We start from the raw sequence: 23495 nt of genomic DNA on the forward strand, positions 1-23495 counted from the left end.
TTCCAAAGTTCACAGGAGTGCTCAGTTTCAAACAAAATGCTGCAAATCATGAACACATCGCGTCATTTCCGTGAAATTGTGCACCCACATTCCCACTAGGCCGAGGACGAAATGCCACATGAACAATTTCAACTCAGCCTCAAGGTGGCGCTATAACTGGCCAAAAAGTGTTTTTACCTCTAACTGCACGGATCTGTGGATAACTTTGTATGCCAACTCCCTAGAGGCCAAGGAAAAACCTTTGCCTGGAATTTTTCACATCTGCTCTTTATAGCGCCACCAGGAGGCCGACATATGTAAAACACATTCTCTATTATTACTCCTTAAGATTTTATCCAAATTTCACGCAAATCGCTACACATGATCTCCATAGTCATGTGATCAAGACAGGTTTGTTTGATTTATCATATTCCATCCTGATTTGCCACGATTGGCTCCTACAGTTTTCAGGAGTAGCCCGCTTTGTACAAATCGCCACAACTCCTCAACGCAGCGCCCCATTGCGATGAAACTGTGCACGCATATTCACACTAGGTTGAGGAAGAAATCCTGGTGGAGACCTGTGCCCAGAAGGGCACTTTTTCTAGTTAACATATATTTTTTTGCAAAAAGGGTGAAGTGTCCCTTTAACGGCTTCCACGCCACAGGAGATATTCGCAGCGGTATTTATAGGTACTTATAGTTCACAGATTCTTTTCAAAGGAAAAGAAGCCGTCAAAGAGCGCAGAAGGACTTTTCCGAAGGTGTTTACGTTTATTCATGTGTGCGTACCCGGTGGCAGGGTGGAGGTGGAATAGGACCCAATGCTCTGGGTCTAAAAAATGTCAGAAACTTCAGTAGCATTGGGTTCTGCTTGTAGGGCTAGGAGCTGGCCTGTTCTGACATCACAACACTCCATATTTGGGCATGCCTGACACATTACTCCATATAAGGGACACAGAGAGACAGATACAGATATCTCTACATATGGGCATAAAAGGTACACAGACAGATGGGTGGAACTGGTCAATCATCCATCAACTCAGTTCTCTACAGCCGGGCACCGGTGACACTAATGTCAATACAAAACTCTGATGCTGGCATTCAAAGCAACCAAAGGTATGGCTCCCCCATATCTTGCAAGTATGATTGAACCCTACAAACCCTCCCGCGCACTCAGATCAGCCAACGCAGGGAAACTGGAAGTCCCCTCACTAAAAACGCCGGGACAACGCTCCACACGTCCCAAACTCTTCTCCCTTCTGGCTCCAAAACTGTGGAATGCACTTCCCATTGCAGTCAGAACTGCAGCATCACTCCCAATCTTCCGCCGTAGCCTGAAAACCCACCTTTTCAGACTCATGGCCCATAGCACTTACCCTAACCCCCTAGATAGCATTTCTGTTGGCTTAGATAGCATTTGACACAGACTTATAGCATGTTATGTATACAGCACTATAATTGTATTGTATATAGTCATAGCACGCCATAGTACATATGTATAGCATAGTAGTAAATATGTATAGTTTATATGTATAGTGTATGTATAGTTTCATTATATAGATATTCCACTGTTACTTTCTTAGCTTACGCATGTTTCATGATAAATGCTTTTATGTGATGTATTCCCATGCTTTTGTTCTTGCTTAAATGTAAGTCGCTCTGGATTAAGAGCGTCTGCTAAATGCCTAAATTGTAAATTGTAATGGCACAAAATATTTTTCAGATGGGGGTCCACAGTTAAATACATGCCTGCCTAGTGTAGGGTCTGGACTATAGGCATATACCAAAAATCTCGCATCAATGCATATGTCTCAACAAAACTCATATCAGGAGCAAGTTAATTGAAAGGGAAGAGAAACCCAAATTAATATCTCTTTATCTTGCTGTAATAAGAGGCATAGATATATGCTATATACTCCTAGTTCAATTATGCTGTCAAAATATAAGACACAGCTAGTGGCCGAATGCCTGAATGGGTTGGCCCATTGCAGAATCCTGTTGATCCATTCTGAATTTCAATTAAATATCCTGTACAGGATGATTGACACAATGCCACCATATTCCATAGCATAGCCTATTTTTTTTTAGTAAACCCAACATTTTATATATTTATATATATATATATATATATATATATATATATATATATTAGTTTTAATTATTACTGTGTTCTCTGTGTCTGAAATACTGTGATTTATTAAATGAGAAAAAGAGGTTGCGCATCAGCAATGGCTTTCAGTGGAGTGCCAAACCCAAATCAAGTATGCATCAAAAAATAGGAATTAAAAATTCCAAAAAGGTAGCACATCCAAAAATTAAACAAGTGGGGGACAAGGTACTCACATTTCCATTTCTTTATTGGCACACACCAAAAAGGAACGCTTACGCGTTTCGGCTATGCAGCCTGTCCCCCGCTTGTTTAATTTTTGGATGTGCTACCTTTTTGGAATTTTTAATTCCTATTTTTTGATGTATACTGTGATTTATTATTTATTATCTAATATTAAAGATTTAAACGTAGAGTTCGTTGTCGCATTGCCTCCATCTCGTGGCCAAAAACCTCAATAACAATCATAGACCTTTTACATTTTACACCACAAGGACCACAGTGCATTGCGTTGACGTGATACTGTAGATCCCCTAGATCCCATATCCCGGCGGGATGGCCACGCTTTGATTGGCTATCTGGTTGCCAGACGTAAACAAATGAAGATCAGCAGCCAATCGCAGCAACGTCCCACCCTCCCGGGCCATGGGACTCTCAAGTGTTACCAAGGTCTCACGCTTCCTGTTGTTGTTATTGTAGTTAGTTAGAGTCTGTATCGAGGCACCGCTATGGGACGCAGAAGAGGCACACTTTGAACTACTTTAGTTTTGACCACCCAAACCACAGCGACTTGAGCGACAGGCGGGCGACTGACCGCCAGGAACAACCCGCGCTGTGTTCTGTGTGTCGTCGACGTTCACTAGCCCGCATGAGTGCGACCGCAGCGGCGGCATGTCGCTGAGTTCAGACGGGTGGGCTCACACGCCCACAGCGGAGCCGTCCGCCTCTCACTCCGGAGGATATGGAGCGTCGTCGCAGCCTGCTGCTGGCTGTCACACCGTGCTCATGTCGGTGCGGGTGTCAGTTTGCCATTCAGGCATTCGGCCACTGTGTCTTCCAGGGGCAGGAGGCGATGAGTCACTCCGGTTGCAGCTCAGCATGGACCCGGGAAAGTCCGGGGAATTCCGCCTCTCACTGCGGGACGCCAGCCAATCAGCCCGAAGTGTGGTAAGTTAAGTTCAGTCAACACATTGACAACAAACAACAACTTACAACAACATCATGTTCCCCCACCTTGGGGTTTGGGGACAAGCATTAATTGTGTATTACATTTTGGCCGCGGATGGATGTCCATCAGAAAATGATTTGTGCCAGTACCCCCATACAAGATTTTAATGTATGCAAACTGAATAACTGATTGTGTGATGATGATATTCACTCATTTAAATGGACCCCTATCCCATTCCCTGGTCCAGAGCGGGGTCCCGGGCCGGACCCCCACCCTGAGAACCACTTAATTAACCATGAAATACAGACTGTTATTGATAATGTATTGACATGTCACATGATTTTATACCATCTTAAACAATATTGTTTCTTTTCTTCTTTTTTATTTTTTTACACAGCCTACATTTAGCCTCAACTCAGCAACTATGACAGAGTGACATAAATCTTTGATATGACCTGGCTACATAATTCATGAATCGGTTGCAGTATACTAAAATTGTGATGATTTTCTGCTTCCTCTCTCGTGCCTCCTTCTCCTTTCTCTCTTTCACCTTCCATGTCTTTTAATATCCTTTTTCTATGTTCCCTTCCTCTAATGTCAGTCGATTTCAGATTTTGACTTGAGGGCGATACACTACGAGGTGAAGTCCCCCAGCTGTCATGAGCTGAGCTTGGCTGCACCTCCACATGACCGCATCAGCTTCAACTTCCGCTGCGAGCGGGAGGCACAGGAGTGGGCTACCGTCGTCATCTCATCGCTGAGAGAAGCACACAGGGGTCAGTCCACCATGTCCTCAAATGGCTCTTTTTGACTATGAAGGGTAATCCGGAACCTTCCATAACCTGAAACAAAAAAATCATGGAAACGTAACGTTTCCATTAAATAGCCATCTACAAGCGTGCAACGCGTCAGATCGTGACACAGCTTGTAGATCGGGTATTTGAGCTATTTTTGTATAAGTATACGTTCTAGGTTCCCAGAACTCCACCTCATGCGCAGGGCCCCAAATGAGGTTCTGAGAACCATATATGAAACCCAGCCATAGCATGTGGAAATCCTGAACCTGTGAAATATGTTACATGGATGGCACCCACCCACGGTATTTTCCGCATAGTTCTTGTAGTAGAAAATAAGAGCTCAAATAAATATGACTTCATGGTAACTTTCTTTGACGGCACAGGGGAGAAGATCTGGAACAGGGCATGCACCACAGGTCATGTTGAAACCGTATGGTGAAACCATTCCAAGCCGCCCATTTGTAGTGCCTGGAATCTAATTTGCACCATGGTGATGTGGGGTGGTGCATATTGACTTTGGTGTAACAAAACCAGCATTTTAGAACAGAACAAAGAAGCTTTTCACTGCTCTGCTCGTGTGTGTGTGTGTGTGTGTGTGTGTGTGTGTGTGTGTGTGTGTGTGTGTGTGTGTGTGTGTGTGTGTGTGTGTGTGTGTGTGTGTGTGTGTGTGTGTGTGTGTGTGTGTGTGTGTGTGTGTGTGTCTCTTCGCTCACGCATGTGTGTGCTTGATACAAGAGTGGGTGGATACCTCAATGTAAAATTGTTTATTGTCCAAAATGTTAAAGTAAATATTTGAAAAATGTTTGACAAATTAGATAATTTTACATTGAGGTGCCCACTCTTCATCAAATGTCCACCGCAGTACAACAATTTAACTCCGAAGCAGCTATCCAAGCAATCACTCTCCAACTTTCAGCTTCAAAGTGCATTTAATCTCCACCATTTATGTTAAATTCACACAAGGCATATGCAAAGATCACATAGAGCACATTTGTCACTTTGTCTATCTGTTGCTTGGAGATCAAGAAAAAACAACAACAATCCGGCATGGAGTCTCAACTGCAAGCACTTTTGGACCTAGGGATTATTTATATGCATTGGGAATGATGGAAACGGACTAGAAGAAGATGTGGCAAGTTTTTGTTAGTCAAAACAGGGTGGAAAAAAGCAGGGAGGGGGAATAAACAGTTGTAGCTTTGTAGCTTTGCATCTGGAAGTTTAACCCAGCTCAGCTTCAATTTGTAGCTTTTGCAGCAGATACAAACGTCAGATTTGCTTCATAGCTTCACGTCGCTGGCTGTATCTGTATCTTTGCATCTGCCTGTGTGAATGCACCATTCGTCCTACATTAGGGAGAGGATGTACAGTATATGATATTTAATCTACAATGCATTTAAAGCGAGGATATTCATATTACATTCAGTCATCTGAGCCTCCATCCTTCCTAGCAAAGTCGCAATGACAGCTTAATTGTCACATCACAGAGTTTAGGTATGAAGAAGTGGGGGAAATTCATTTTTTTTGTGTGGTCCTTCATTAGTCGTTTTTCATGAGAAGATAGAGTAAGAGCAGAAGAGAAATATTCAAAAGCATACGTACATATATGCAGGTATGTACATGATCTTTAGAACATTTACAGAACTAGAACAATATAGACCTTTTCACATAATAGTCTCATGTGCAGGTGAGACATAATTGTGCAGCATTGTCATACAGGCCATTGTGAACAAAGGTGCCGTTTCTTGTGCAACAGCACCAACGCATGAGAGCGCCCCTACAGGCTACACTGTACTGTACATACAGAAACGTAAGCCTGTGTGGTAGCCTGTGTTGTCAGCTTTGGATGACCATCTCTTCCTAATCTGAAAGGCAAAACAGGTTCCAGATCAGCGGCACTAAGAGATGATCTGACTGTTCACCTCTCATTGAATCTCTCTATGTAAGAGTACAAACAGTTTAAGCCTGATCACTGTGGGGAAGTCTATCAAGTATTCTGGTTGGGTAGAATGAGGAAGTGTGTGTTTGCCTGTTTCTGTTCTTTAACTCTCTGTATGTTTACTGTATATCCACATGTCTAAATGTCCTGATTGTCTCCTGACATCCTACAGTGGCAGACATTGTTTCAGCTGAAGACTCAGGAGGCCTGCCTCTGGATGACGTCATATCTCAGAGTTCTACAGATTTACCCCGCACAGGTACATCATCTTCCTTCCTACCTTACACAGGCCTCTACAGAGTACTAAACCGGCACACCGTAGGTAGTGCCCTTAAGTGACTTTATTTAGGCATCCACTAAATAAGTTACTACTACTAAGTTCTTATTTCGTTGATGCCTAACAAAATGTTACTTAAGGGAGCTACAGTGTACAGACTTTTCTCTGCCCTTTGGGACTTGCAATCCAAACCTTGCTCAAAATAGAGGCCGTAGTGTAACGTAGGTTTTTGTGACAAATCCTCAGCAGTTCATACAGTACACCCTGGGCAGTATTACACAAACCACTCTGAAAGGAAATTAAGTTTGAAGATGGAAATGTTGATAACAGTTACTCCTTACAGTAACCACTCCAGACTTTTAAATCGTCATTCATTTAATATTCCAGAAAAAGCATATAGCGTCTGTCCCTATTCTGGGGTGAATATATAAAGGGATTTGGTGTAGTGGGAAATACTAGTGTACTGGGGGACCCCGGACAACTAAGTATATATGGTTTAAATAGTTTATACTGCAATGCATAGCTGCTTGGTGTGTCTATTTATAATTCTATCTGTCTGTCTACAGAGGAAATGTGTAGTGAGCTGACCAGAGCCATAGAGGCAGGTGACATGCAGGCTGCCTCTGTAGCTGCCAGCAGTCTGGCCAGCCAACACACGGCACTCAAGATCCAGCCTGCTGTCAGGAACTATGAAGACACCGAGATCAAGTAGGCTCATATTTGTATTTTGTATGTGTGTTGTGTTTATTGTGCTGCTCTGTTAGTCTATACCTCAATGAGATATAACCTTTAAGTTTTAATAAAAAAATACAAATGTAATGGGTAGCCTTAATGGTCAATGTGCCGACTAGATATCTGTAATGTCTGAGTTCAAGTCCTGTTGACATTCTTCCACACACAAAAATACTTTTATTTCCATTTTGTCCCTAAGCTTGGCTGTTGTTATCGAAGATTCTTCCTCTTCTTGTTGTGTCACGGTGAAAGTCTTCCCCAATACGACTACTGCAGCGCTGAAGCAGCAGGTATGTCTGCCGAATGTCCCGCTGCTTTTTGAAAAAAATTGAGCATCACAGTAACTTCTCTTATCTTCTCAGATGCGACATTCTTCTAAACCCTACACTGGTTGTGCGTATAACCATGTCCGCTTCTATGGCCAACATGGAAGTGCCTCTCGCCGGCTACAATTGTGGACTTTTTTTGCCGATAAAGTACCGTTTTAGACGGCAACGGAGGCACGCCGTCTCAAGCGTACTTAAGCCACATGAGGCACCACCGAGCAAGCTAAAGCGAGCGGGTTGTCGTGCCGAACATTGCAAAGTTAGATTGAACCGACTCAGCGCTGTTTGAGTTGCGACCCGATTAGGCACAGAATAATAAATCTTGTTCTGGCTAGAGCGTTTGTCCCCACTGCCACTCAAAGTGGCTACTGGCCTTGCACAAGTGGTATAGGGTTTGGGATGACACTTCTCAGATAATCTCATCCTTCTGCCCCCCCACCCCACCTCCACTCTATTCTCAGGTGTTCCTCCAGTATGGTTTCCACCCGTGGGTGCAGCGCTGGGTTATCGGCCAGTGTTTGTGTGCGGACCAGCGCTCCCTGGCCTCGTACGGGGTGCGACGGGGCGGCGACACTGCCTTCCTCTACCTCCTGTCGGCCCGCCACGCCCACCTGACCCACCAGCTCCTCCAGCAGGACCAGGAGAGTGCCCTGCTGGTCAACTCACCAGCTCCCTCCATCCCTTCTCCTGCTCCGACTCCAGCTGTCGTCCCACCTTCGCTCTACAGCAATGGCCCCTCGTCTCAAGACCACAGGCCTTACTCCACCCTGCCTCCTCGGCTCGGTGCCGGCAGCAACAGTGGTGAGAGAGCCCATGTCATACTAGAAGGAATACGAGCACGACTTCTGTCAAAAAGGAACAGTACAACACAACACAACTGGTGCACATGGTTCCTAAAGTTAACTAAAAGGGAAATGATGCCAGCACTCACATTATGTTCTTCAATAGATATACAGCTTGTTTAAGTTTAGGATGGACACGCTTACGAACTATGCTTTCATCAGCCTTGGATTGCTGCAACCTAGTCTTGTTGCCATCCTAAACCTAAATAAACGTAGTACCTATTGAAAAATATCCCATATTACATATTACTCTGGTTTTCTTGGCTGCCTTTTGAAAACATTTCGTTTAAAAGGTCAAAAGCGATTGCTGCTTTATTTTATAGCCTTTTTGGCTGATTGGTGACTAAAAGGAGCTGGCTATACAGTTTGTGTTGTTGTACATCCCAAAAGTAATATTGGCCAACACTGTGTGTAGGTATCACAAACCGGTCCTACCACTGAGTTTAAACACACATTCGAACCATGCGGTGTAGTACAAAGTAGAACTGTCCTGTCTTGCACAGGTCCTGGAGCATCATCTGGGTCTGACAGGGGGAACATCAGTGACATCAGAGACCTCATCAACCTGGAGATGCTGCAGCTCAATGAAGCTCTGGGCCCCGTCAGAACACCTGCCGTCCAGGTAAAGGATGGTCCTCTGCTGCTGTGCTATGGCTGTAACCATTTTAACCGTATCATCCTGCCCTCTCTATTTTCGGCATGTCATGATATAGGCAAAAATAGCAGTTCTACAAGCCCATGACGTGACGTGTAGTTAGCTTGTAGATGGGGTTCAAGTGGTTACGGCTCAGTGCTTGTGCAGCTGGCCTAAGTTTGAATCCTACCGGTGGTCCTTTGTCTTTCCACTGTTGCAACGTGCATTGAACAATTAAGACCTATTTCAGGCTTCAGCAAGTAAGTGTGGCTGTCGGTGGGACTGTCGGTCAGATATTGTAAATATTGCTAGCCAAATATTGCTGGCAGGCCAGTTCTGGCCCCTGGGCCTCATAATGCCCACCACTGCCCTATATTTTATATAACTGTATTTTATAGTTTGTCTATTCTAAAATAGCCAATCTACTGCTTATCTTGTGGATCGTCTATTTTCGAAAAGTACTATAGTATATTGTATATTGTGTATTACTGTATTGCTACTTTCGAGTGCAGGGATGTTTTTCAAAATATGAACGCTAGAGTACCAGCAGATATGGGAGATTTTACTCTGAAAGGTCCCCCACTTCCGTTCTCCACCAAAACCGGTAGGCATAATTGAAGTCAGAAATTAAGACAGAAGTATGCCCATGGAGTGTTCTCTAGATTAGGAGATACGAGGCATTCTTTCTGAGCCGTAATCAAGGAAGTGAACGGCAGCGCGCATGCGCGAACCAGCAATGAGTATGGTGCAGAAGGAGAGGCCAACCAAAGAAATACATAAATAATCAGAATCTTTGTACATGTCCAAGGGAACCTACGGTTGGATTAGAAATGACTGCACGTCCTACGGTCTGAATGTGTTAATAAGTAAAAGATCTCAGATTTGTCTTTTAATTTATGGAATTTTGTAGGTTTTAGTTTCAGGAAATTACTGGGAAAAATCATTGAATTTTGTTAATTCATGAATTCTTCTTTTCTTTTTCTTTTTTTAAAGTTTTTTGAAAAGGTTTTTGAAATAATAATGATTAAAAACTAAATGTAAGAAACCAAAAATAAAAGGATCCATAAAGATTTCTCTGCGACCCACAAATGGTTCCCACTGTTTGGGAAACTGTTCTAGGCCAATGTTACAGAGGGTTAAAGGACCTTGTGTTTCCACAGGGTGCGCCTCACGGTTGGCCATGCCCCTCCTGCACCTACATCAACAAGCCCACACGGCCAGGCTGCGAGATCTGCAGCACTGACCGGCCCCGGTCCTACGCGGTCCCAGGAGGGTACCGACCCGACCCCCTGGAGCTCCAACGCATCCAGCAGGAGAAGGAGGCTGTCCGACAGTACCAACTGGTAGGAGACACAGTCACACACATACACACATACATACATACTATACATACATACATACATACATACATACACATATCGCCATGCATGAACAAGCATGCAATCTAAACACGCACATTCAACTGTAACACACACATTTGCAACGGAGCGGGCAGTTGGACATAATTATACACAATTGGTCTTAACTTCTTGCAGACACAACAAGACACATTTACTGGCGGTTGGTTTTTCTTAGGGCAGCTTTACAAGGCACTCCTGCATCTACAAATAATTGCTAGTGCTTGTTTTTTAGGAGTATCGGGTGAATAGAGTCTCTACTACTAGGGTTTTATACGTATATAGGGTTTTATACGTATATAGCGTTTTATACGTATGTAGGGTTTTATACGTATATAGGGTTTTATACAGGTTTTATACGTATGTAGGGTTTTATACGTATATAGGGTTTTATACAGGTTTTATACGTATGAAGGGTTTTATACGTATATAGGGTTTTATACGTATGAAGGGTTTTATACGTATGTAGGGTTTTATACGTATGGAGGGTTTTATACGTATGGAGGGTTTTATACGTATGGAGGGTTTTATACGTATATAGGGTTTTATACAGGTTTTATACGTATATAGGGTTTTATACGTATGGAGGGTTTTATACGTATATAGGGTTTTATACGTATGGAGGGTTTTATACGTATATAGGGTTTTATACGTATGGAGGGTTTTATACGTATATAGGTTTTCATACGTATGGAGGGTTTTATACGTATATAGGTTTTCATACGTATGGAGGGTTTTATACGTATGGAGGGTTTTATACGTATGTAGGGTTTTATACGTATGGAGGGTTTTATACGTATATAGGGTTTTATACGTATGGAGGGTTTTATACGTATATAGGGTTTTATACGTATGGAGGGTTTTATACGTATATAGGTTTTCATACGTATGGAGGGTTTTATACGTATATAGGTTTTCATACGTATGGAGGGTTTTATACGTATATAGGGTTTTATACGTATGGAGGGTTTTATACGTATATAGGGTTTTATACGTATGGAGGGTTTTATACGTATATAGGGTTTTATACGTATGGAGGGTTTTATACGTATATAGGTTTTCATACGTATGGAGGGTTTTATACGTATGGAGGGTTTTATACGTATGGAGGGTTTTATACGTATGGAGGGTTTTATACGTATGTAGGGTTTTATACGTATGTAGGGTTTTATACGTATGGAGGGTTTTATACGTATGGAGGGTTTTATACGTATGGAGGGTTTTATACGTATGGAGGGTTTTATACGTATGGAGGGTTTTATACGTATGGAGGGTTTTATACGTATGTAGGGTTTTATACATATGTAGGGTTTTATACGTATGTAGGGTTTTATACGTATGTAGGGTTTTATACGTATGGAGGGTTTTATACGTATGGAGGGTTTTATACGTATGGAGGGTTTTATACGTATGTAGGGTTTTATACGTATGTAGGGTTTTATACGTATGGAGGGTTTTATACGTATGGAGGGTTTTATACGTATGTAGGGTTTTATACGTATGTAGGGTTTTATACGTATGGAGGGTTTTCATACGTATGGAGGGTTTTATACGTATGGAGGGTTTTATACGTATGGAGGGTTTTATACGTATGTAGGGTTTTATACGTATGTAGGGTTTTATACGTATGGAGGGTTTTATACGTATGTAGGGTTTTATACGTATGAAGGGTTTTATACGTATGTAGGGTTTTATACGTATGGAGGGTTTTATACGTATGGAGGGTTTTATACGTATGGAGGGTTTTATACGTATATAGGGTTTTATACGTATGTAGGGTTTTATACGTATGGAGGGTTTTATACGTATGGAGGGTTTTATACGTATGGAGGGTTTTATACGTATGTAGGGTTTTATACGTATGGAGGGTTTTATACGTATGTAGGGTTTTATACGTATGGAGGGTTTTATACGTATGGAGGGTTTTATACGTATGGAGGGTTTTATACGTATGGAGGGTTTTATACGTATGGAGGGTTTTATACGTATGGAGGGTTTTATACGTATGGAGGGTTTTATACGTATGGAGGGTTTTATACGTATATAGGGTTTTATACGTATGTAGGGTTTTATACGTATGGAGGGTTTTATACGTATATAGGGTTTTATACGTATGGAGGGTTTTATACGTATATAGGGTTTTATACGTATGGAGGGTTTTATACGTATATAGGTTTTCATACGTATGGAGGGTTTTATACGTATGGAGGGTTTTATACGTATGTAGGGTTTTATACGTATGTAGGGTTTTATACGTATGGAGGGTTTTATACGTATGGAGGGTTTTATACGTATGGAGGGTTTTATACGTATGGAGGGTTTTATACATATGTAGGGTTTTATACGTATGTAGGGTTTTATACGTATGGAGGGTTTTATACGTATGTAGGGTTTTATACGTATGGAGGGTTTTATACGTATGGAGGGTTTTATACGTATGGAGGGTTTTATACGTATGGAGGGTTTTATACGTATATAGGGTTTTATACGTATGGAGGGTTTTATACGTATATAGGGTTTTATACGTATGGAGGGTTTTATACGTATATAGGGTTTTATACGTATGGAGGGTTTTATACGTATATAGGTTTTCATACGTATGGAGGGTTTTATACGTATGGAGGGTTTTATACGTATGTAGGGTTTTATACGTATGTAGGGTTTTATACGTATGGAGGGTTTTATACGTATGGAGGGTTTTATACGTATATAGGGTTTTATACGTATGGAGGGTTTTATACATATGTAGGGTTTTATACGTATGTAGGGTTTTATACGTATGAAGGGTTTTATACGTATGGAGGGTTTTATACGTATGGAGGGTTTTATACGTATGGAGGGTTTTATACGTATGGAGGGTTTTATACGTATGGAGGGTTTTATACGTATGGAGGGTTTTATACGTATATAGGGTTTTATACGTATGGAGGGTTTTATACGTATGGAGGGTTTTATACGTATGGAGGGTTTTATACGTATGGAGGGTTTTATACGTATGGAGGGTTTTATACGTATATAGGTTTTCATACGTATGGAGGGTTTTATACGTATGGAGGGTTTTATACGTATGTAGGGTTTTATACGTATGTAGGGTTTTATACGTATGGAGGGTTTTATACGTATGGAGGGTTTTATACGTATGGAGGGTTTTATACGTATATAGGGTTTTATACGTATGGAGGGTTTTATACATATGTAGGGTTTTATACGTATGTAGGGTTTTATACGTATGAAGGGTTTTATACGTATATAGGGTTTTATACGTATGGAGGGTTTTATACGTATGTAGGGTTTTATACGTATGTAGGGTTTTATACGTATGTAGGGTTTTATACGTATGTAGGGTTTTATACGTATGGAGGGTTTTATACGTATGGAGGGTTTTATACGTATGTAGGGTTTTATACGTATGGAGGGTTTTATACGTATGTAGGGTTTTATACGTATGGAGGGTTTTATACGTATGGAGGGTTTTATACGTATGGAGGGTTTTATACGTATGGAGGGTTTTATACGTATGGAGGGTTTTATACGTATATAGGTTTTTATACGTATGGAGGGTTTTATACGTATGTAGGGTTTTATACGTATGGAGGGTTTTATACGTATGGAGGGTTTTATACGTATGGAGGGTTTTATACGTATGGAGGGTTTTATACGTATGGAGGGTTTTATACGTATGGAGGGTTTTATACGTATGTAGGGTTTTATACATATGTAGGGTTTTATACATATGGAGGGTTTTATACGTATGGAGGGTTTTATACGTATGGAGGGTTTTATACGTATGGAGGGTTTTATACGTATGGAGGGTTTTATACGTATGGAGGGTTTTATACGTATGGAGGGTTTTATACGTATGGAGGGTTTTATACGTATGGAGGGTTTTATACGTATGGAGGGTTTTATACGTATGGAGGGTTTTATACGTATGGAGGGTTTTATACGTATGTAGGGTTTTATACGTATGTAGGGTTTTATACGTATGGAGGGTTTTATACGTATGGAGGGTTTTATACGTATGGAGGGTTTTATACGTATGTAGGGTTTTATACGTATGGAGGGTTTTATACGTATGGAGGGTTTTATACGTATGAAGGGTTTTATACGTATGGAGGGTTTTATACGTATGGAGGGTTTTATACGTATGGAGGGTTTTATACGTATATAGGTTTTTATACGTATGGAGGGTTTTATACGTATGTAGGGTTTTATACGTATGGAGGGTTTTATACGTATGGAGGGTTTTATACGTATGGAGGGTTTTATACGTATGGAGGGTTTTATACGTATGGAGGGTTTTATACGTATGTAGGGTTTTATACATATGTAGGGTTTTATACGTATGGAGGGTTTTATACGTATGGAGGGTTTTATACGTATGGAGGGTTTTATACGTATGGAGGGTTTTATACGTATGGAGGGTTTTATACGTATGGAGGGTTTTATACGTATGGAGGGTTTTATACGTATGGATTTTTTTTTTTTTTTTTTTTTATCAAATGTTTTTTTTTTTAAGACAAAAATCACAATAAGACACGTTAACAACATGAATAACTTAAAGAAAACAAAACACATATAAAACAACACATAACAGCAAAAGCAAGGAACACAAAAACAAACAATCCCACCCACCCCTCCCCCCCCCGAGACCAAAGATGCCACAAAATGTCATTACTTCTACTACTGTGCAATGGAAACAAAAAATAAATAAATAATGATAATAATAATAATAATGATTAAACCATGCCCTTAACCAAATCTGCAATACCAGACCAAATCTCAATGTTTTCCTCTTTTGCACCATGCAATCTTGCTGTAGACCCAATTTAACTTTTTGATTGGAGTTCTGGACTCTGCGTCCAATGAGACGGTCATAGATTTGATCCCAAATTATATTCCAAGTGGGGTGAAACAAACATGTAGAGTTAAGCCTGACTTATATTTGTGCACCAGTGTGGCGCACCGAAAATAGCCGATCTACAGGCGCTCGATGTCTCGCACCGTGACGTATTGTTAGCTTGTAGATCAGCTATTTTCACTGCGACAGCATAATTAAGTATAGGTGAGGCTTTGCAGGGCAGTGGAGGGTGCTGGGTGAGGCTCTCTCAGGTTGACTCTCTTCTCTTTTGTCTCTGTTTTTTGAAGGAGAAAGGGAGAAGAGAGGAGCTGAGGAGTGCTGGGGCACAAAACAACTCACTCTTGTACAACCTGGACCAGGACTACTGAATGTGCACACAAACACACACAATTACTCTTTGCGCTGACTTGCACTACGCACACAGCACTCTGTTTATCAAGAAGAACATTTCAGACTTTTCCTAGCTGAGTAGGAACTGAATACAGGTCCTGTGTGCTTGACTTGACCATTGGGGGGGGGGGGGGGGTGTGTCCATATGATATTATTTGATTGGTTATTATGATTATGATCATGATGTGATTGAACAACTCTAATTAGAGTTGCAGTGTTTTACTTAATAATCCCATTGTAGGCCTTCCTGAGTCTGGTGTTGGCCCAATATATGCCACAAACATTGAAGTCTCCAATTCCAATGTTTTGCACACGTGTATTTTAGAAGGTTTTTGCCAAACTATGCCAACGCAGCCAGTGAAGAGAGAAAGAAATGTTTTACTCTTTCAATCTTGTGTTGAAGATCCATTTGGATCATCGCAGTTATCGTTCATGTTCAGTGAAGAACTGAACTTTTGCTTGTCGGTATTAAAAAGGCTATTGTTGCCTTTAAGTTGAATGTATGAGGCAGCAGTTGTTTATATGTTGTCGGATGGATCAAAATAAAATATTTTGACACAATTGAGTGCAATTGCGTGTATACTGTATGTGTGAATGCACAATTGCACATGTAGTTATTGATTCAGTCAGTGTTGTATATGTATTTATGAACACGTTGGAGGCTTTTCGTCGCCCGCAAGCAAACAATTCAAAGTCGGATCATAAATTGCTGGATTATCAGACACAATCAGGAGGATCAAATGACCTGTGCTCCTATCCATATTGTCTGCTTTTACGCACTCTGCCAAAAAACGCTGGGCGCCAGGAGCGCTTAAGCGCAATGCTCGATCGTTGAGAAGAGCTGCTCTCCAGAGTCTTTACTAGTTCACAGCTCAAAAAAGAAAAAACACTTAGTGTGGACTGTGGACACAACCCCTTACAAGAGTCCCATTCAGAACGCTAGCGTCTCTTATTCTGGGGAGTGCATTCAGTGAACATTTGCCGATCTTTAAAGGTTTCATGACATTCATTTTCATTTATTTTTAGGCTTTATGACCTCAATTACACCCAAAAACCCTGAACTTTGAACAAGATTTTCTGAAGTTTTCTCTGGGGGGCGGGTTGGAAGCCTTTTGAGCTGCAATGAAAGCTGGCAAAACAATGAAAACTGACACCTTTTTTTAATGTCGGCTATTTTCCCCAGAAGAGATTCGACGTAGAGGGAAATACTAGCAGATATAGTACGGTAGTCGCACTGCATTTGCATTAACCCTGGTTCTTTCCAACGCACCAACCCTTGTCCCAGTCCAGGGAGGAGGAACGACGGAACAACTTTGCCCGGCTGGTGATGATGGACGGCCAGGACCTGATCCCCAACCCCGAGGCTGTGGACTGTAGGATCTGTTACCTGGACCTCCAGCCCGGGGAGGGGGTGCTGCTTAGGGAATGTCTCCACTGCTTCTGCAGGTACTATACTGTCTGTAGCCATGCTGCAGTGCAACGCACACTATTTTCTTACCGATTATTCTGTCTATTACTTGTATTAGACTATTTCTTATTACTATTCATATAATCAAAAAGGTAAATATAGAGATAGGAATGGATGGATAGATGGATAGATAGATAGATATATCTATCTATACACAGAATCAAATGTCTTACTGATTCACCGGGAATATATTATAAGAAATCTAGCTACAATTAATTTTAAGCCTGGAACCAAGCCATCCAGGCCTTTGTTCCAGGCTTAAAACGAATTTATATTTTGGAAATCTCTGAGGCAAATGAATGAGGTGGCACCACCGTGTGTGTGTGTGTGTGTGCGTGTGTGTGTGTGTGTGTGTGCGTGTGTGTGTGCGCGTGCGTGTGCGTGCGTGCGTACGTTCACAGAGAGTGCCTGCACTCCGTGGTCATGCTGTGTGAGGACCCAGAGGTGGCGTGTCCCTACAGAGACGACACGTACGCCTGTGACTGCACTCTGCAGGAGAGAGAGATCAGAGCTGTGAGTCACACTGTCTACCAAGCATCCTAAAACTAAACATTTATAACTCATTCTGACCTGAGATCAGATTCATACGAGGTTTCCGCCGGACACACACTGGTCTGATGAACCCATTCTGACCTGAGATCAGATTCTAAAACAGTCAGTCGCTCTTCGATTTTTCAAAAAATAGCAGACCTACAAGCTCGTATCGCGCCACTCGGTGGCGCGCTATGAGCTTGTAGATCTGCTATTTTTAAATAGCTAAAGCATGACATGATGCTGACACCAAAATGGGTGCCCGGTCAGAATGGGATAAAGACAAGTAACTCAAACTGTATTTTGTGCGTGTGTGTGAGATTTAGTCTTTGTCAATATTTCATACATAAGCCTAAATATTTTGTTGAGTGCTTAATGCATATGAAATCTTTGAGTATTTCAAATATCGTAAAAACCTCTTCAAAAATAGTGAAAATAGCCAATCTATAAGCTCACAAGTCACAACGTGTCGTAAGCTTGTAGATTTTCTATTTTTACAATTATTTTTCCTGCGCTTGGCCCTGACTACCCCATATTACAATAAAATACTAAATAAAACACCAATAAATAAAACATGCACAATTGATATTTATATTTTTTAAACTGTGTACGATAATTGAACATTTCCCCTTTGGCAACGGCTTACCGTATGTTTTGTGTTGGGGGTCCCTGGAATAAAACCTTTTCAGGTGGGGGTCCACGGTCAAATTCTACTTCTATAAATTTGGGGTCCACGACATGAAAATGTTTGAGAACCCCAGCCCCGTTATGATGCATATCTCTGTCTCACAGCTGGTGTCTGCAGAGGAGTATGAGCGCTGGCTGCAGAGAGGCCTGTCGGTGGCAGAGTCTCGCTGTGAGGGCAGCTACCACTGTGCCAGTCCAGACTGCCCAGGCTGGTGTGTGTACGAGGACACCGTCAATGTCTTCCACTGCCCCGTCTGTAGCAAACACAACTGCCTGCTCTGCAAGGTACAGTACACACATGTTGCTGTCACGGAAACGGTTGACAGCATGACGCCACATCGCAAAATCTCGTTAACCACATAATCCCTATTGGCTATTTGAAGATATCAGATCTACAAGTTTGCGACCTGACAAGTTGCGAGCTTGCTAATTAAAATTGAATCTTTTTTTACAAATCTTGTATGGGGGTCTGCAGCCAAATACATTTTTATATCCGTCCTTGACATGAACCAATGCTATATACGATATTGTCTTTATACCAACGATAATTACTTTTAGCTTTTAGTCTCACAGTCAGGATAGCATTGAGACTGTGAAAGAATATTGTGCAGTGTGTGATTGCATGTTTCTGCATGGCCTGAAGTACTGGCTTAGCATGTGCATTCACATTTTGTCTTGTCTGGACGGTTACTTTTCTGGGTGTAACGCCCGAAAACGCCTTTACTTAACAGGGGTTGGGAGGGATCCTACGTAGTACACAAAGAAAACGGTAAAAGATGGATGTCCAGTCGTAGAGCTCAGTTTCTGTGTATTTATTGCAAGTTTGTGCAGATATAATGAACATACCAGTGATAATGTATCAATTCTCCAGTTATTTTGTCTGTTGCTGGTAAGACGCGGTGTGCTCCCAGCCTCCGACCAAGCCTGCCACCAATAATATTGCCAACAAAATAATACACCACCATCATAACGGCTCCTACACTAGTGGGTAAGAGCGTTTGCTAAATGCCTAAATTATCTTTCCAGGCCATCCATGAGGGAATGAACTGTAAACAGTACCAGGACGATCTTGCGGCTCGTGCTATAAATGACTCTGCTGCTAGGAGAACAAGGGATCTGCTCAAGGTCAGTGGTGTGTTTGTGTGTGTGTGTGTGCGTGCGTGCGTGTGTGCGATGACTTGGGCTAAGTGTGAATGTCTCTGTCGGATGGAAACCGTGTATATGTCTAAACCGTTGCTTTTCAGGAAATGGTAACAAAAACGTTTTCCAGTGTACAATCCGTTAATACTTTTCATTGGTTCAATATTTATAAAAACCCAGAGAGACACATTTAAAACTCAAGCTCTATTCTCAAAAATATTGTTAAAAGCAGCTCACGCTAATTTTGCTACTTTTGCATAACACTGCCCATCATCAGCGATTTCCAATAGAGCCAGACTGATGCCAGATTTGGTAATCTGATCATGATTTTAACCTAGCCCACTAATTGCAGATGTTTTTGACTGAAGTCAAGTCTTAATAATTGCAGACACCGAAGTTGTCACAAAAGTCAAATAATGAGTGACCGCTATATCAGTCTGGCTCTAATTTCCAAACCTAGAAAAGCATCATTTAGGAAAGCTGTTGAAACAATGCTGTGCTGTGTCTTGTCCTGCACACAACATCCAGCTAACAAATGAACTTGGGATGCAGGATTGATTAGTCTTAGTAGACAAATTGCAGATACCGATATTAACGGTATCTGCAATTTCAGCCTAATAAATGCAATATCGGTATCAAACTTATATCAACATAATATATCAGTTTTACTATTTTTTTTACTAATTTATAATATTTATGTTTGAATTTGAAGTTGAAAAAGCCTTTTGTGATGATGAAGGCTGCAGATTCAAAGAGTGTTTTCATTGTTTGAACTAATATGTACATCAGTCGGCCTAATAAATCGGCTAATTAGAATTCTGCATCTGCACCCAGAATCTAATTTCCATAGTGGAGACTCGATTTGACCATACAAATAAATGTAATTAGATATCGGCCACAATTTCAATATCGTGCATCCCTATAATTAACTTTTTGGAAAGTCTTGAATTGAGTAAATTCCCTTCACTTTACCTGCAATAACAGACTCTGGTGCGCTCGGGGGAGGCCATGCACTGTCCCCAGTGTGGCATCATCGTACAGAAGAAGGAAGGATGTGATTGGCTACGCTGCACTGTCTGTCACACTGAGATCTGCTGGGTGACACGGGGGCCACGCTGGGGGCCAGGGGTAAGAAGTCCTCCTCTCTCATTGGTTGTTTTGTCATCACCATAGCAACATACTGTACCAGTTTTGCCGGCAGTAGTGTTGACGCTGATATGTATTTCCTTAACCCATTCTGACCTGAGATCAGATTCATACGAGGTTTCCGCCGGACACACACTGGTCTGATTAACCCATTCTGACCTGAGATCAGATTCTAAAAATGTCAGTCGTTCTTCGATTTTTCAAAAAATAGCAGACCTACAAGCTCGTATCGCGCCACTCGGTGGCGCGATATGAGCTTGCATCTACTCCAGATCTCTTCATTGAAAATAGCCAATCTACATCATTGCCAAACATTACACCTATGATATGGAATAGGGATGCTAGGGTTCATTTGGATAAAATGTTAATAATACATCTTATATTAAATTTATGCTATGAAATGCATTTCTCTCAACAAGCCAACTAAAGACCTGTGCTGCATGTCATCTGACCAAACTCTTTCAGTCGAATAGTTGCACAATGATGAAGACGACGAGACATAATGCTGTAGCTCAAACAAGCCATTAAATCACTGGACAGGTGTGAAAGGGGTGGACAGGTGTGAAAGGGGACAAGAGTAATTTCTCCACATCAGTAGTAGTTCGTATCGGCCTTGCTTCTAACTTAGTTTCTGGGCAGGAAAATAAAAGTTGAAGAACCATCCTATTCCTGTTCTTTTAAGGGTCCTGGAGACACTAGCGGAGGATGCCGCTGCAACGTCAACAAGCAAAAATGTCATCCTAAATGCCAGAACTGCCACTGACGACACGGTGTGTCCACCGGCACAATTTATAATATGGAGTCACACAACCGCGGCGCCCACTGAAAATATGTTATTTTCAGGAAGTCACACGGTCGTATGTATGATGAAGTATAAATTTGCCATTAGCTATCTAAACGGGATAAAAGAGAATTGCAGACTTCGGAAAGGTGTATTTATGCCAAAGCTGACTGTGCAGGACAATTATATGCAATAAAAGTGAATACTTCACTGGACTACATTTTAACCGAAAGAAATCCCCTCTTTTGTTTTGCCAATACTGTAACTGTCTATTGCTGATAAAACAATCTATTTCCTTGCCGTTCCAATATTATGCAGATCACAACTACAATTGTATTCTGCCACTTAACCTCGTCATATCTGAATTTAGCAATTTGACTGGTATCCAAAAGTTAATTGAAGGTAAATACAGCAATGGTGGTCAATTTTCATTTCACGTGTGCCTTTCAAAATTGATGGCACTGCAAACTTAGCATTACAAGTTTGCAGGTTTTGTTTTGCTAGCTACCAGGGAGCTAGTTACCACACACTTTAGCCTTCTTCCTTCCTTCTTCACAAAGCTTCACAAATTATGCCTTAATAAATGTTTTCGGGGCAATGTAATCTGTGAAGTTGTCATGCAATTGTCTGCATAGTGACTGCATTGACATATTGATAGCCAAAGGTGCGTGTCTTTGTGTGATGGCATGCATGCATGCAGGCTTGATGTACGTGTGTGCATATACCTTTTGTCAAAGGTAGAAACGAGTGCCTCTTATTCTCATCCTGTTTATTACTATTTATTACTGACACGATAAGCAATATAGTTCTTAATGGTAACCAGTGGTACACATTAAAATCCAGATTTGGGATTTACCTCTGAGGGTATAAACATTGACCTACACTATTATTACTGATTTACACAAGGCAATATGCACCCTGTCACACACCAAAAATAACTTGATCTACAATGTTTCGCATCCGCAACGTGTTGTGAGCTTGTATATCGGCTATATTTTCAACGTGTGACACCGGCAAACAACTAAGTGTAAATCACCCTTTCATTGATGCAAATAGCCTGCATCCTGCGACTCACTAAATTAAGAAAGAATACAATCTTATGATGTCACCCTCCGGGGCTCCTGGGATGCAGTACTGTACTGTAATGTCATTAAAGTAGGACTAGGACTAAAATGTCCCTGAGACCCTTCTAAAAGGACCCATTACATTGAAAACCTATTTACATCACTGCCCTTTAGAATAAATTGACACAGAGTTATACTGTGTGAGGTCATTGAGGATGTGGTCATAGTGCTGACTAGGTGGTGCAACATCGAAATAGTTCAAAGGCTGCATTTGCATGCCTCTCTCGGTATTCTGTTACTATTTTGGAAAAGTTTAAAAACTGGCATAATGTGTAATGACATTAACAACAGCTTGGGATAAGCTCAAATTCCGGTTAAGTGAAAGCAGAGAATAAACCAAAAAATTAAGCCATGTAAAAACACATTTAATGTTAAGTTGTTATCGTCTTCAACATAATATTTGGGAATAATATACATATTCCAGGCCATTATAAAGGGATTCTTGCGATTGGAAATATCCTGAATATGACCTCAACCTGGATATGAGGTCATATCCAGAACATTGTGCAAGTAAACGCACTGAATGGCAATAACTTAACATAAATGAAATGGGTGTGCACTAGTAAATACCCTATAAGGTGATTACATTTATATAACATATTGCCCTTATATGCTCTTGACGACACTACTACTGCCTTTACCTGAATAGTTCATGCTACTTGTTTGTAAAATATAAGCTCAGAGTTGATGATATACCTTTGTGCCTTAATTGTCAATAAATCCCTTTTGTGTTTACAACATTGATGTCTCGTGTACTTTAATTGTACTAATGTGGTATTTTGTCTAGAGCCCGGCTGATTTATCAGTTTGGCTAATATATTTTTTTGCGACTGATAACCTTTTTAAATGGTTAATTCAAAAAAATCAAATCAAATCAAAGATCTACCATCTCAGTGTGTCGTATTAAAGGACAAAAAAAAAACCTAAATGTAATGGGGCTTAATTAAATGCTAAACAATAGTTCAGTTTGTGCATTTCATATTTCATTGTTTGCTTGTAAATTGTATAATTGAAGCTAAATGTTGTTTTCAAGTAAAGTTACAAAAGCCATGGCATGTTGTTTAAATGTAGGCGTTTTCTCCTGGTGTCACACCACATAGAGCCACAAGGGGGCGTAATTGTACATGAGTTTCAAATATTTCAGACATGATTTCAAATATATTCTCCAA

General features: G+C 41.1%; 1 protein-coding gene across 1 annotated transcript; it reads left to right on the forward strand.

Annotated features, from left to right (window-relative positions):
- Window positions 1-2783: 2783 nt before the first annotated feature.
- On the forward strand, window positions 2784-22651 carry shrprbck1r (sharpin and rbck1 related). The gene is made up of 14 exons (XM_083778700.1): window positions 2784-3256; window positions 3859-4033; window positions 6163-6249; window positions 6834-6975; window positions 7199-7289; window positions 7787-8126; window positions 8671-8789; window positions 9962-10144; window positions 16735-16895; window positions 17319-17430; window positions 18241-18420; window positions 19162-19260; window positions 20260-20403; window positions 21104-22651. The coding sequence occupies exons 1-14, from the start codon at window positions 2981-2983 to the stop codon at window positions 21182-21184; spliced, it is 2190 nt and encodes a 729-aa protein (XP_083634826.1). The 5' UTR covers window positions 2784-2980; the 3' UTR covers window positions 21185-22651.
- The last annotated feature ends 844 nt before the right edge of the window (window positions 22652-23495 follow it).

Source organism: Protomyctophum parallelum, assembly GCF_964188405.1.
Source record: "Protomyctophum parallelum genome assembly, chromosome: 12".
NCBI lineage: Eukaryota > Metazoa > Chordata > Actinopteri > Myctophiformes > Myctophidae > Protomyctophum > Protomyctophum parallelum.

Bases quoted from the DNA above. Each gene is read 5' to 3' on its own strand.
- shrprbck1r (XM_083778700.1), top strand. From the start codon at position 2,981: ATGTCGCTGAGTTCAGACGGGTGGGCTCACACGCCCACAGCGGAGCCG. The intron at 6,250-6,833 runs GTACATCATCTT...GTCTGTCTACAG, and splicing joins TACAGATTTACCCCGCACAG to AGGAAATGTGTAGTGAGCTG. The intron at 7,290-7,786 runs GTATGTCTGCCG...CTCTATTCTCAG, and splicing joins CTGCAGCGCTGAAGCAGCAG to GTGTTCCTCCAGTATGGTTT.